Source organism: Phragmites australis, chromosome 6 (genome assembly GCF_958298935.1).
Source record: "Phragmites australis chromosome 6, lpPhrAust1.1, whole genome shotgun sequence".
Lineage (NCBI taxonomy): Eukaryota > Viridiplantae > Streptophyta > Magnoliopsida > Poales > Poaceae > Phragmites > Phragmites australis.
In genome coordinates this window covers 35,467,734-35,481,398 of record NC_084926.1, presented here as the reverse complement: position 1 = coordinate 35,481,398, position 13,665 = coordinate 35,467,734, and the positions used below count along the sequence as shown (strand labels likewise).

At 44.9% G+C, this 13,665-nt stretch overlaps 1 protein-coding gene across 3 annotated transcripts; it reads left to right on the top strand.

Moving 5' to 3' along the window:
* Positions 1 to 3,310: 3,310 nt before the first annotated feature.
* LOC133922311 (uncharacterized) lies at positions 3,311 to 12,435 on the top strand. Of its 3 annotated transcripts, none has more exons than XM_062367593.1 (6): positions 3,311 to 3,725; positions 7,030 to 7,362; positions 9,144 to 9,299; positions 10,349 to 10,653; positions 10,736 to 11,309; positions 11,725 to 12,435. In XM_062367593.1, the coding sequence occupies exons 1-6, from the start codon at positions 3,569 to 3,571 to the stop codon at positions 12,243 to 12,245; spliced, it is 2,046 nt and encodes a 681-aa protein (XP_062223577.1). In that variant the 5' UTR covers positions 3,311 to 3,568; the 3' UTR covers positions 12,246 to 12,435. The 3 variants fall into 3 exon arrangements, with proteins under 3 accessions (XP_062223577.1, XP_062223579.1, XP_062223578.1); XM_062367594.1 differs by lacking the exon at positions 3,311 to 3,725 and adding an exon at positions 3,757 to 4,133; XM_062367595.1 differs by lacking the exon at positions 9,144 to 9,299.
* The last annotated feature ends 1,230 nt before the right edge of the window (positions 12,436 to 13,665 follow it).

The window sequence follows — 13,665 nt, the reverse complement described above, 5'->3', positions numbered from 1 at the left end:
CAGTTGAATGCCGTACGTCTCCAGCACTTGCAGGAAGAAGGTGGAGAACGGCGGCACCAACCCCGCCGCCACAAAAGAGGTGAAGAGGACGATCCGCCCAGGGACGGTCGTCGCCGGCGTCAGGCTCGCCGGCGTCACCACCACAGCACCTGCTTGCCCCTCCGGCACCAGCAGCTTTCTGATCTTGTCCGCCGCCTCCTCGTTCCTCAGACGAGACTCCGGCAAGATGCTGTTCGAAGCCTTGTCCCGGCGTCCTCCTCCAACCCTCGTCATCTCGACAAGAATAAAAGGTGTTTTGGCGGTGGAAAGAGAGAGAGAAGGAAGAATGCTCCGGTCGCCTGAGAATTTCCTAAGGGCTTCAAAGCACAAAGAGCGCAAGAGCAAGAAAGCGTAAAGAGGGGGACGGACCGATCCTATCCCCCTTTTATATCTCGAAAGTTCAAAAACTGCCGCCCAAACGGTTCGCTTGGCGAAGCGTCGCCTCGATCGGCGCAACCGCCAGGCAAATCTCCTGCCGATCGCGCAATGTCAGCGGCTGCCATGCGTATTTTCCTCGATCTGCGCGGCGACCGCGCGTGCCGCCCGTACGGTCATCATACCCTTCGGAAGTTGTGTGGACACGCGTCCACTCATTTTCCCGTTGGGGCGTACTTGAGGTCTGGGTCCGTAAGGGCCACCTCTCGAAAGCCTGCCGCATGGCGTCTGCGCCAGCCTCGGCCTCGGCTGCGACGAAGGGCCCATCCGCCGTCTCCGTCCCGTCACCTACCAATGGGCCCGGGGGCTACTGTCGGTGTATCAGGAACCAGGGGTCCCTGAGTCCCGAGACCGAGCCGGCCATCCGCCACGCGTCACCATCCCGCGAGGTCCACCCTGCCAGATAAGAAGAAGCTAAGTCCCAGGAGAAGGTGCTCGGGGCCGCCGCCTCTGGTTCCCGAGCACCCCAGTTCCCCGATGATCCGCAGAGTCCAAGTACCGGGAAGGAAGTGCTCGGAAGGGTTCTCGCCTACCCCCGAGTACTGTAGTCCCCCGATGATCCAAACAGCCAAGTGCTCGGGAGAGAGTGCTCGGGGCTGCACGTGGCAGCCCCCGAGGACTCAGTTCCCCGAAGGTCTCCCCCAAGTGCTCGGGAGAGAGTGCTCGGGGCTGCACGTGGCAGCCTCCGAGGACTCGGTTCCCCGAAGGTCTCCCCCAAGTGCTCGGGAGAGAGTGCTCGAGGCTGCACGTGGCAGCCCCCGAGGACTCGGTTCCCCGAAGGTCTCCCCCAAGTGCTCGGGAGAGAGTGCTCGGGGCTGCACGTGGCAGCCCCCGAGGACTCGGTTCCCCGAAGGTTCGCGCAAGATCGTTCGACGACCCAAGGGGTCCCATCGTCGAGGTGTCAGCCAGTCAAAGGCCCAATACCGCATTTAATAGGCACGCGCGGCCTGACATCCTGATATCCTGACATTCTCAGCTGCCCACGCCCTGGTGTCAGATCCTGCCATGCTCTGGCAGGGGGACGTGGGTCCATTAAATGCACAGGTCCCGTCCGGTTTCACCCGGGTGCCTCGGGATAACGTTGCCAAAATCGAAGCGCTCCGCCTGCCACCCTGCCCTGGCAGAAGAACAAGACAGGGTGGGCGCACCGGGCACCTCTGTGGCTGCCCGGTGGGCCCTCTTAATGGCGCCGGAGGACATCCACAGTGGCCGGTGGTCGGATGCACGCCGCATTTTTCCACCGCCCCTGTCACTTCGCCAAAACGGAATGATGACGCCTTTCTCCGTGGCGCCTTGGCATTCGCGCCCCCTCTTTCCCATTCTGGATAAGTCGAGGTCGGCGCGCCTATAAAAGGAAAGGATGGAGAACACATAAAGACAGACAAAAAAAAACAAGGTGGACAAGGCAAGAAAGCCCCGACAACCCTCAAGAAGCACCTGAAGCCCAGATCAAAAGGCGAAGAACATCACAAACAAGCTCAAGCCAAGCTAGAACACGAGAGCCTCAAGCTCTCTGTAGACAGCTCGCCCCTGTAACCAGATATATCATTGAAGAATTCCCTTCAAGGAGAGATATAACACTCACACAGGAGTAGGGTGTTACGCCCCCGTGCGGCCCGAACCTGTCTAAACCCTGGTGCACCCGTCTTTCTTGCACTAGGTCGATCATCTCCCACCACCAGCCACTGCATTTATTTCCGTTCCCATTTATTTCCCAGACAAGCTCGTTCAGGATCATCCCCCGGCCGAATCTTTAAAAAGGGGTCTCTCGGGATCCCTGCGACAGGAGTTCATCCTCCGACAGACACATACTATTTAAGTGTCATTCATCTCTTTATGATACTTAGAACTACACGATCCTTAATCTTAATGCTCATATCCTTTGATCATCCATAGAATCAATTTTAGAGACCAAGAAAATCCAATCATAATCGTGAACTAAATTTTTAATAACCTTCAAAACAAACTTGTTAGTCACAATAATACGATTGTCATTAATCACTGAAACACTTACCACTTACCTAGGGGACTAGATGCTACACCTAATAAATGAGAGGAGTGGGTCGCATGGTAGCCCAAAACACTGATGTAGCGACAGGATCCGCCACTGTGGCTGATGAGCAGCTCGACCATGTAGCTGATCTCCTGCTAGCAGCTGTGACCACCCGCCCTCACGACTAGCACACCTACAGTAGGACGGTGAGCACCTCTTGCAACGGCACGTCGCAGAAGATGAGGCCCAACAAACTGATAGCAAGGGCGCAAAATTATGGTGGCAATCCTCGGCGCGCTCCTGTTCCACCATCCCACAGAGATCGTCCTTTGCCTGGTCGCGATGAGTGTTCGGTCGTAAGCTAACGACGATGGTGCGGGATCGTGGAGGATGGAAAGGGAGTGGAAGAGCGGGATTTGGGAGGGAGGAGGGGGACGAACGAGGGTTGAGAGCTTAGGGCGGTTGCGTGATGGATTGGAGTGGAGGAGGAGGGGAGAAAGGGTGAACGAGGGTTGCGAAGTCACATGGATTATGTGGATGTACGGGATTTAGGAGAGGGTGAGACGGGAGCAGAGAAACCACCTGTCAACGTAGAATTAAGGAGAGGAGGCAGAACGGGGATAAGATGCACGACGAAAGAAAAATTAAAAGTAGTGGAGAAATGGTAAAGAAAAAAAATAGAAAAGAAAATCCTGAAAACCAAGCTGCTATGGTGTGGTGTGGTTGGGCTGCCCCGCCTCGCAGCGAGTGCGTGAGACGGCCGTTGGCCCCCACCGGCGCCGTGTATTTTCCCGAAAACTATATATACCTCCGCGCTCCCTCACATCCCCCCTTTCCCTTTCCTCCCCCACCCCACCCACCTCCGCCCCAAGCCCTAGATGTCCCCCTCCCCTTCCGCTCCCTGCTCCTGCTCCTCCCCCCGCCGCGCCGCCGCCCCCGCAGGCCACCGATCCTGCCAGATCTCGCGCGAATCAGCTTCCCCGCGGACCCCTGCGGCCCGATTCGGCGGCCGCGCGGCCGGGGACGGCGCCGATTCGGGGCAGTTTTGGCGGTGAGGCGGTGTGCGATTCCTGAGGGGTTTGGCCTCTCGGAGCCCCGTGGATGGATGCGGTAGAGCTGCCGTTGACAGCGAAGGTGGATTTCGGGAAGACTTTGGCGGTGGACGGGGTGGACGGGAGCGGCGTCGGAGGTGGCGGCGGAGGCGGGGGTGGGGAGGTTCTGAGGCGCTGCGCGGACGCGGATCGACGGCACGGCGGTGGTATAACCTCTTCCCGCTCCTTTTGTGCTGTCTGGTCGCGTGCGGGGCTGGCGGTTGTGTTTGGATGGTCGTGGTGGAAGAGTAGGGTGTGATTTGGATTGTTTGTGGGAGTCGATTTGACCTCACCTCGGCTTGTTTTTGGTATGGAAGTGATCTTTTTTTGCTGCAGTTCCTGGTATTAGTGGGGACGCTGGAGTGATTTGTTGTGGTTAGTAAGTAATTTCTATTTTGTTTGAGATGACGGAGGGGAGGAAGGGGCTTCCGTTTTGTATCTGATTCGTTTTGGTTAATTGATTATATGTTTGCTCGGATGAGTTCCCACTGCCGTGCAGATATGTGTGTTAATGAATTGTGACACGAGAAGGAGAAGCCAAGTGGATAGGTTCTGGAACTCATCGCAGCAGATGGGTGAGCTCTACTTGATGATGTTTGTGGCCTTGGTGTTAGTTTTACTGGATTGGTTGGTCTCTTGTTTGCGATGAGATATGCATTGGGCCCTGTTTTTTTTGTGATCTGTACTTGTTTGTGATAGATTACGTAGTGCTACCTGTTTTTTGGCGGCCCGAAAATGCTTGCGATTGATTATATACGCAGTGTTACCTGCCTTTTGGTGGTCTGTAAATGCTTGCGATTGGTACGCAGTGTTACCTGCCTTTTGGCGGTCTGTAAATGCTTGCGATTGGTTATTATGTGGTACACCCTTTTTATTGTTGGCCTGTGGTTGTCCTTTTTGATTTGTGTGTTCTGGCGACATTTATATGGGTAGAGAAACAATTATTATCTTTGCTAGTGCTCCCTTCCCCTCTTTTGGCGCTGGTTTGGTATTCCGTTGTCCATTGCGCAAGAAATCAGTTATAAATGCTGACATCAACCAATTTTTTTGTAATAGCCATGATTCGATAGTTGTTTCATCCTAAAAGTGGGATAGCTAGAGGTTTGGCTTGATAATGGCAGTAAGTACGATCATGAGATTTTGTTGGCATGTTAGACGCCAGCAAACACAACATAATTTTGAGGAGGTGACGTGTTGGGTTCTGCTGCTTGCACAGGTCACATTATTTTTCATGATTTGATTATTGGCCTAGAAATTGATGAAGTCGTCCCTTTTTGTCTGATTTAGGCCAACCTTTTTTTATTTAGCTTCTCTTATATGAGCAAATATCTATATCTTCTGGAGTCTATTTTGACTGCAGCATCAATGAAGTTATGACCTGTGCATTTGTATTTGGCCATTTTCTGTGGGTTCAAGGTTATTTTGCCATTTTGGAAGTTCTGTATATTTGAGGATCCCTGGCAATATTTTGATCCAAGGAGACATGATTTACACCCTACCATCTTACCATATTTTGAAGTTTGCCTTTTTAATGTTCCTACATGCATCAACAAATGTTTTTGTTCTTCTGCTGATGTATTCTGTGTATTTATCGGCGCTGAGTGGTCTCACTTCGGAAACTTATGTTGTGATCCTCAAATCTATTCATGGTTACTTGTGTGGATCGTTGTTGAGGAAGAGTGGGCAGAATTTGTGCCTATGTTAACCCTCCAAGCTGGCTACCGCTTTGCGTTGAGCAACAAATGTAGCTTAGCTTTTCTGCAGCTGGTTTCCTTTGGGCTTGCTGTTATTATGTTCGATTATTGCACAAGGGATTTTCAAGTATACCACTTAGCTGCAGAGACATGGGGAGTCAGTTTCTCAGAGCAACTTGCAACAGCGCAGTAGGAGAGCCGTGCATTTATGTTTACTGTTGAGAAATGGATTGTAGCTCTCTCACCCTTGTACTGGTGTAGTGATCTTTCATTATTTGAACATGGAACCAACACTGCAGCCTAGTTGGTTCTGTACCCTGATTCCGGTTGGACGTTGGGTAGACTGCATTTTACTTGATTGTGTATTGAATTCCAGCAATGGCATGGAAATGTTTAGCCTAATTTGTTGTTTATTCATTTTTACGTGAGTATTTTCTGTGAAAATCGATTTCATTCTTTCTACTTATGAAATATTTTATCTGCTTGGTTTCATTTTCTGTGCTTTTGGAACACAGACTTAGACCCTGTTTGTTTGCTGCTTCTGCTTTTGGCTTCTCTGGTGCCAGAAGCTAGAAGCCTAAACAAACAGGGTTGCTGAAAAGTTTTAACTTCTCAGCACCCAACTTCTTAAAAAAGCTACTCTTAGCTAGTTTCTTAGCTTCTAGTTCATTGTAAAAGCCAACAGCAAAAATCCAAAACAACTTTTCAGAAAAACCAAAAGCAGAAGTTCAAACAAACTGGCCCTAAAAGCTATGCTTGTTTGTTTGCTACTATTGCTTTTGGCTTTTCTGAAAATTTGTGCTTTTGGCTTTTTTGAAAAGCTGCTTTTGGATTTTATCTTTTGGCTTTTATAACAAATTTTTAGCTTCCCAGCACACCAAAAACTAGAAAAGTTACTCTCAGCTAACTTCTCAGTTTCTAGTTCATTTCCTCAGAAGCAGATTTTTGACTTCTTCAGAAGCCACTTTTTAGCAACCCGTTTGTTTGGGCTTCTGACTTCTGTTAGCAGAAAAGCCAGAAGCAGAAGCCCAACAAACAGGCCCTTAGGTTATTGCTTTTATGTGTTGATTATTTGGCCTAAGGCAGGGGAATGGTGAACTTAAAATTTTAATAGTTCTTTTACTATTTGTTTTGACCTTTTATGTGGATAACCGTCGTGCTTCTGCTAATGGAAAGTTGCCAAATGCACCTGATGTCACTTTGTTCTGTGATTTTTTTTTTAATTTGTATAAAATGCTTTGCGTTAATACTGTTGAGCTGTCAATGCTGTTGCCCATAAAGGTAATGTGGTGAATTTCCTTTAGAGAGAGCTTTCAGATAGTAGATAATGTTGTGAATTTACTTGTGAATGTAATGTGGTGAAGCTCCTTTAGAGGCATTTTGATGGTCGACAAAGATCACAAAAATTCCTTTTGAGGGCGTTCAGATAAATAGGCAAGCAAGACACACGTAAAAGCATGCAAACCTTATAAACTTTGGAAATGTAAATACACTTGCCAGTTTGGCAGTTTCCACCACTGTAGTACTCCTTTGTGGCTTGGATATTGAATTTCCTTTTGACACATTGATTCATGTATATTATTTTAACCTTCAAAAATATTTTGATGTCCTTCGTTTGAAGTGACAAATAATTAATTCTGTTCCTTAGGAAAGTTTCTGCTATACTGTAGGATTATTTTGACAATGTGTTTTAATTGTCTAAAGGTTTTACGCTGTGTATGCTTTAAAAAATGATTTACTGGTGATTGACTGATCTTTCAAAAACACGCATGTGCAGATGTGAAGCAACTCAACCAGAATGCAGAAAGTTATCCATCGTATAGAAGTAAAAGGACTTCTTTGGAAGTCTCTATGCAGAAATCTCTTGGTCCTGGCATCAAGTCTGATAATAATGGCAAATGCGATTATCTTGGAAATGATGCTGTTCAATCCTTGCATAAGCAAGAGAGCAAGATAATGGCCAAAAAGTCCATAAAGTTATTGGACGGTCCACCTTGTTCAAAAAGGCCAAAACTTGAGCCAGTACAAACTGCTAGAGATGCTGAAGCTAAGGGACATGACTTCATGTCACAGAAGAATGTGCCTGAATTGATGCAGTGCACACCATCTGGTAAATTATAAAGTTTCATTTCTTCATTTACTGCTGTTTAATTTGACATTATATAGTTCTCTTTTTATTACCCACAATATAACTCCCTGCATGCGTTCATAAATTTTTTCTGGCCCTTTCCAATCAGAGCTTTGTTATGCTGGCAGTATAATATAGTAATAATATTGCAATGATGAGTTCAGAGACTGGGGAGAAGCAGCTGTGTTGCTCTCTTGTATTCAAGTTCTTTACACAGACTTGTCCATTTTAATTTCTAACATCTACCCTTAACCTTCCATAATTTGTTGAGGAGAAATCAAGTCGTCCTTGGACTTGTCCATTTTAATTTCTAACAGCTACCCTTAACCTTCAATAATTTGTTGAGGAGAAATCAAGTTGTCCTTGCACTAACAAAAATTTCCCTTCCAAAAGTTGGAGTGGTCTTGCCTTCACTCAGCTCTGATTCATGCAGTCACCAGGCAAATTTGCAATATTGGGATTGAAGTTAAGTTTGTTGGGGACATGTTCACAATCATGGTGGCAATGAAGCTATGTTTGCCTGGCAGATTTGCAAAGATGCTGTAATCTTGTAGCACTGTAAAAGTTTAATATATGTTTGCGTTAGGAATAGCAACTTGTATTCCATGGAGGCCATAAGCCAGTATATATACATGTACAGGTGGACAATATGCAGGATACCTCTTATAACACAGTGATATTACACATACTAAGGGCCTGTTTGTTTCAGCTAGAGATTCTGAAAAGCAGCTTATAGAAGCTGGATTGTGAAAAGCTGGATTGTAAAAAGCTGGATTGTGAAAAGCTTTTAGGTTGTAGATTCTAAAAAACTTTGATAAATAGTTTAGTAAAATGGACCTTCACAATCTATCAAAAGCTGAGAAAAATCAACTTCTCAGATTCCCACAATCCAACCAGCAGATTTTAAAAAGCTATAACCAAAAGCTGTCTGTTTGTTTCAGCTTCGGATTGTAAAAGCTGAAAGCCACAATCCGAAGCTGAAACAAACAGGGCCTAATTATATGTATCTAACAGTTTGGTTGCACAATGAGTTTATAGGGATGTTACTCTAGGAATCAATTTTTTTTAAGGCGAATGTATAGTATGAACGGAATGCTAAGCTTGTCGACTATTCCTGTTTAGGCTGCTCTGACCCCTATATTTTTTAGTCCTAAAAAATTTATCATGTAGACTTGTACTGTTCAGAATATCTTGATTTAAAGATGTCTTTCGTATTGGTGTTCCTCTTATGGGGCTATGTTTCCGTAGGCTGGGGTAATAGCCAACTTATCTACGATATAGCTTGAATATGCCTGGCTTTTTGTCTTACTATACTAGAGTGATTTACGAGTAATGAACATTTTTGGTAAATCTATTCAATTTAGTATATCCTAGCAGAACTGTAAACATCATCCAGCGATAGTATTTAAATGCTTAAAAAACCCAACAGCCGTGTTCAGTTGATTAACCTTTCTTTAATGAGCTCTGGTCAAGCAAAAGATTTGATTTACCCTTCATCATGTATCGCTGGTCAAAAAAAGGAAAAGTCTGCTGTTTCCTCCTACTAGTAACCGGGCATTTGGCTCATATGAAATTAATAGACACTATTTTCAATCACAATGTTGTACTGCTTGCCAAACTCTGCTTTTTACGATACATGTCTGATATAGCTCCACTCTGCTGTGAGTGGTATTTTTTTTACTCGCTCTAGTACCCATGCTACTGTTTAGTTTGATATTCTGACAACAAATACTTTTGCACTTATCTTAATTAATTATACACAGAAAAATCTCGGTTGCTCAAGCAGAAGCGCATTTCTGATGCAAAGAGAATTGATAAGAAGAATGTTAGGTCTGGTGTCAGATCTAAATATGATTGTTTCTCATCAAAGGCGGGTTTAGCAAATTTTGATTCTGGTTTCTTGGGAAACAGCGTGCTTGGTATGTAGTAACTGGTTGCAGCTACATCATGACTTTATTTCTTAGTGAATTCTCTAGTTATTTTTCTTTCATTGACTCTGATGATTATACAATCTTAGTAGATAAATTGTTGTATAATGTCTTTATATGTAAATCTGCTACTTTTTTCAGACATCTCAAACTTAAACATATTAGATCTTCCTATAGGAAGGTTAGCTCTTGATTTATCAGTATCAATATAATCAATGCTGCACCAGTACATGTTACTCTACGTCTGTTCATTTTTGACCTCTAATCATATGCCATTCTCCAAAGAAAAGGAATATATACGAGTTGTAGTTTTACAAGATGGGCATTCTTTTGATCATATTATTTGACACTCTGTCCTCTTAAGTAAGAATTAGATGTCAATGAAATTTATTTATGCAATTTCTGTCAAATATAGCTAGTTGTATGGATCTGTGACTTCTTTGTACTTCTTCCATAGTTGATTTGTTTTTTGGTGGTCAAAGTTTTTTAAATTAGATTCTATTGACTGAGGTTCAATCAAATCTTACGTGATAGTTTATGATCTTCTCACCCATAACGAGATATTTTCCCTGTCTGGGCAATACCACTTGTTTTTCCATCTGCCATTTAATATTTCTAAAAAAGGGTATAAATTGTCCCTGTGCCTATACCCAACTTTTTTCCTTTGAAGTTTGTTTACTCTCACACAAAGGTTGGCAGCACCATGGGCATGACATGATTCTTTTAGCTATCAGTGTTTCTATTTTCTTTTTTCCTTGTTGCTTTTCTGGATTTCAAATCCCATTTTTTGATAAATAAAAATGTTGTTAACTAATTTTTCCTGTTTCCACTCTTCTTTTTGGTGATTGATGGTACCTTCTCTTTGTTGCTTTGCATGCCTTTAGTTGTATAGACTAATTGAAGACATGCTACAGTCATGTCCAACAATGCAATGATGTTATTTGTAGGTCTAAATGTTATTTATGGGAAATCTGTGCCTCGTGTCATTGATCAAACTTATTCTTGCATCACAACTTACAGTGTTTGACATGTTTCTTCAGGGGCACATGGCCTTAAATCTGATATCCGTGACATCACAAATCACATTGAGAACCTCTCACTGAGCGAACTTCTTAGTGGCACTTACAAGTATTCCAGTTTAGGAAGAGAAAAAGGAAAGAAGGTATTGCGCACGAAAGATGAACTCCTAGTCTCTGTCAGAAAAGCCTTTTCCATGCTTTCTGGCATGGACGGTTGCTATGGAAAGGATGCTAATTTCATCCTGAGCCCTAAGCTTCCTTCAGCAAGCACTTTTAGTTGTGACATCAAGGAGCACTCTGGTGATAAGCCATCCTCCTTGATTAAGGTAAAATTATTAGTGTTTCTACCATCATCCTGCCTAGAAGCGCCTTGAAGCTTCTTTGATTTTTTTTGTTAATACTACCCAGGACTCTTCACAAATCAGTGTCTGCGATACTGATACTGCACTTCGATGTCCAAAAGATATGCTAAGGCGATTAACACTTTCGCAAGGACAAGATCTGGACTCTCTTTTGTCACCTGTAAGTGAGAGCTCAGTTACAGTTAAGCCTTATATGCCTTCCATGACAGTTCATGGAGCTAGTTTGCCACCATTTCCTTGGTCACACTCACAAGCTGGGGGTTATCGACCAAGTGTTGACTGTGGTAAACATGGGTTGAGTAGGAGTAACTCCCACTGGCAATGGGTGAGGGTTGGATCCAATCTCACTCCTCTAGATTATGAAGATTTGCCTGTCCACAAAATTGATGATCTTCTTCAAGAGATGGATGTAGCAAAATTATCTATCATGGATTCGTGTGATGGACGATATAATTTATGTGGCACAGAATCAACTTCCGGATCACTTGTACAAAATGTTCACCAAAGAAAAATTGGGAGCGAGCATGGTTCTCAGCAACTGCAACCCCAGGACCATGGTGACTCTTCAGATGGTTTCCAGAAGCATGACAGTGATCATTCTCTTTTGAAAATACCTCAAGGTACGCTGAAGTCTATTAAGGAATAATTTTTTGTTATGTACCAGTTACTTTGATAAAATCGAAGTTGCTAATAAATTCTTATTTAATTGGACAATATTTTGCTTTGAGATCACTACTCTAGATGTACAAAAGCTTTGGTGGCCTGCATATCTCAGTATTATAGTGATGGCCTAAAGCATTTTGACGCCACATCTTTTTTATCATATTATACTATCCTTTGCTAAAATGTAAGATTACGCAAGTTCAGCCAGACTAGAACCTGTTGGGATTTTTTTATCACTAGGACTAGGTGCTCTACAGTCTGCAGGTTTCTAATACATTTGAAGTACTATTTTCTAGGGAATTTCGTTGGTGTTACTCATTTTCAGTTTATTATTTTTTTGATGATTTACTTATGTGAGCTTTTCACAAGCAGAATCACCAAAGATACTGCGTGCTGCTGAGATCTTATGTGATATGAGAAGCACTGAATCATGGAGTGCCCAAGGATACAGCAATGGGACAATTAAGTGGCCAAAATCACCATCTGAAAAGGTGATGAAGGCCCGCAAGCCCTCATCCCCGTTTGGTACAGCCGAGAGCTCATCAGGTTCTCGTAATAGTGATGCAACTCGGAATGGAAACAATCACTCTACTAAGAAAGTAGTTGACAGGAAGAATGATTCTACACGCTTGAATAACCCTGGTAAGGGGCCGGGGCCTATAAGGTGGCCTGTTCCTATTGAGGACACTGTATCTCCTGTCAGGTCCGAGAGGGGATCAATGCCTGATATGAGGCAACCCCATGGCAATGGTGGAAGGCATCCGATCCAAGTGTCATCACAGGCACGGCTCGAGAAGGAGTTTGAGAACCAGCAGAAGTTGAGGAAAGCAACATTGACCTCATCTCTGGGATCTACAGGAGATTGGAATAGGGAGAGGAACAGGAGAATGTGAATTGTAAATTGAAATAGGCTGCGGTATATCGTCTGGGACAGCATAACCAGGCAACTGTTTCATAAGAGGTCACAGCACATTGAGAGATGTGATAATTTAGGTGGTGGGTGATGTATCTATTGGGCATTTGTTGGTGAAAACTGTTGTAACTAGTGTAATTTTCTTTTTATTACCATCATATCACAGGTCTCTCACTGTCTCACCATGATCCGTTGTGTATTACTAGTATGTCTCCACCTACCCATACAGTACTTTGCATGTTGCTCATTTTGATGGTTGGAAGCTCAATGCCATTTATCGGCAGTCATGTTCAATCATCATCTCAATTATGTTAATTCTACCTTTTAAAAAAACACCTGTTGATTGTCTCTGTGTCACAACTTGAACTACGCTTCTTTAAGATAAACTCACTGCATAGATTGAGTATACGCTTAATGGAGCTCTGTCTAGCTGATACTAGAGGCTGCCTGATTAATGATTCAAAAGCTGATATTGTGCGGATATAAAATGCATTTAGCTGTGACGTGATTATTCTCGACGAAGTCTGTATATTCACATCACTCAGTGTGTTGAATGTGTTACGAATTAAAGTGACCAATGCCTGATAGTTATTTTTGCCTGTTGAAAACTAGGCACCTGTTTGGGAGGGATGTCTCCCGAAGGGGCATCCTTTCACTATGTATTTAAACACATATTTATTAATGAGAAATTTGATGATTTGAATCTATTTGTTCAATGTCTACTTTACTCTCAATACGTTATCAAGCACGAGAATCTCCACTAAGTGAATCAACAGAGAAGAGGAGGTACGAAGGCCTCCATCGATCACAGAAAAGGTGAGAACGGCAAGGATGAACTTATCTTTGATTGTCATTGCTCTTCTTCGCCTCTTGCATCAGGAACGCCATCGCCACTTCACACGTCGTCGCCGTGGTCCTCACTTCAATCATGGCGGTGGCCATCGTTCTCCTCTGGATCGCGGTTACCGTGGCTGCTACTCCCATGGACGCGGTCGCCAAGGCCCGCGTCCGCCTCGTCGCCCTCCGGTTTGCGCTGACCCGAGCCACCTGCCCTCGACTGCAACCATGGCAGACGCAGGCGACGTTGCCCCTTCATGCGCCTATGGTTTCTGCCCCATCCATGGTGTTACGCCATTCACATACTCATCGATCGTGAGCACGCCCACCCCATCGCCGCCAGAAGTCGACATTCCCGTTGATGTTGCCTTGGAGTTGCCATCGCTGACGCCTGCGCCAACCGCCCCGGAGGTGCCTAGGCCGAGCTGCCTTGGCCGCATCGCCACCACAGCGGTGCGCTGCATAAGCAGCGGCACATCCGCTCCGGTGCGAGTCCCGCCAATGTCCCGCAGGGGCCCTCGACTCGCTTGGGCGGCACGATGGTGGCTCGCCGTGGGCTTCCT

What these genes read in the sequence shown, in the direction of transcription:
- LOC133922311 (XM_062367593.1), top strand. Translation starts at nt 3,569, where the DNA reads ATGGATGCGGTAGAGCTGCCGTTGACAGCGAAGGTGGATTTCGGGAAG. An exon ending in GGATCGACGGCACGGCGGTG is followed by an intron (nt 3,726 to 7,029) that starts GTATAACCTCTT and finishes ACGCATGTGCAG; the next exon opens with ATGTGAAGCAACTCAACCAG. An exon ending in GATGCAGTGCACACCATCTG is followed by an intron (nt 7,363 to 9,143) that starts GTAAATTATAAA and finishes AATTATACACAG; the next exon opens with AAAAATCTCGGTTGCTCAAG.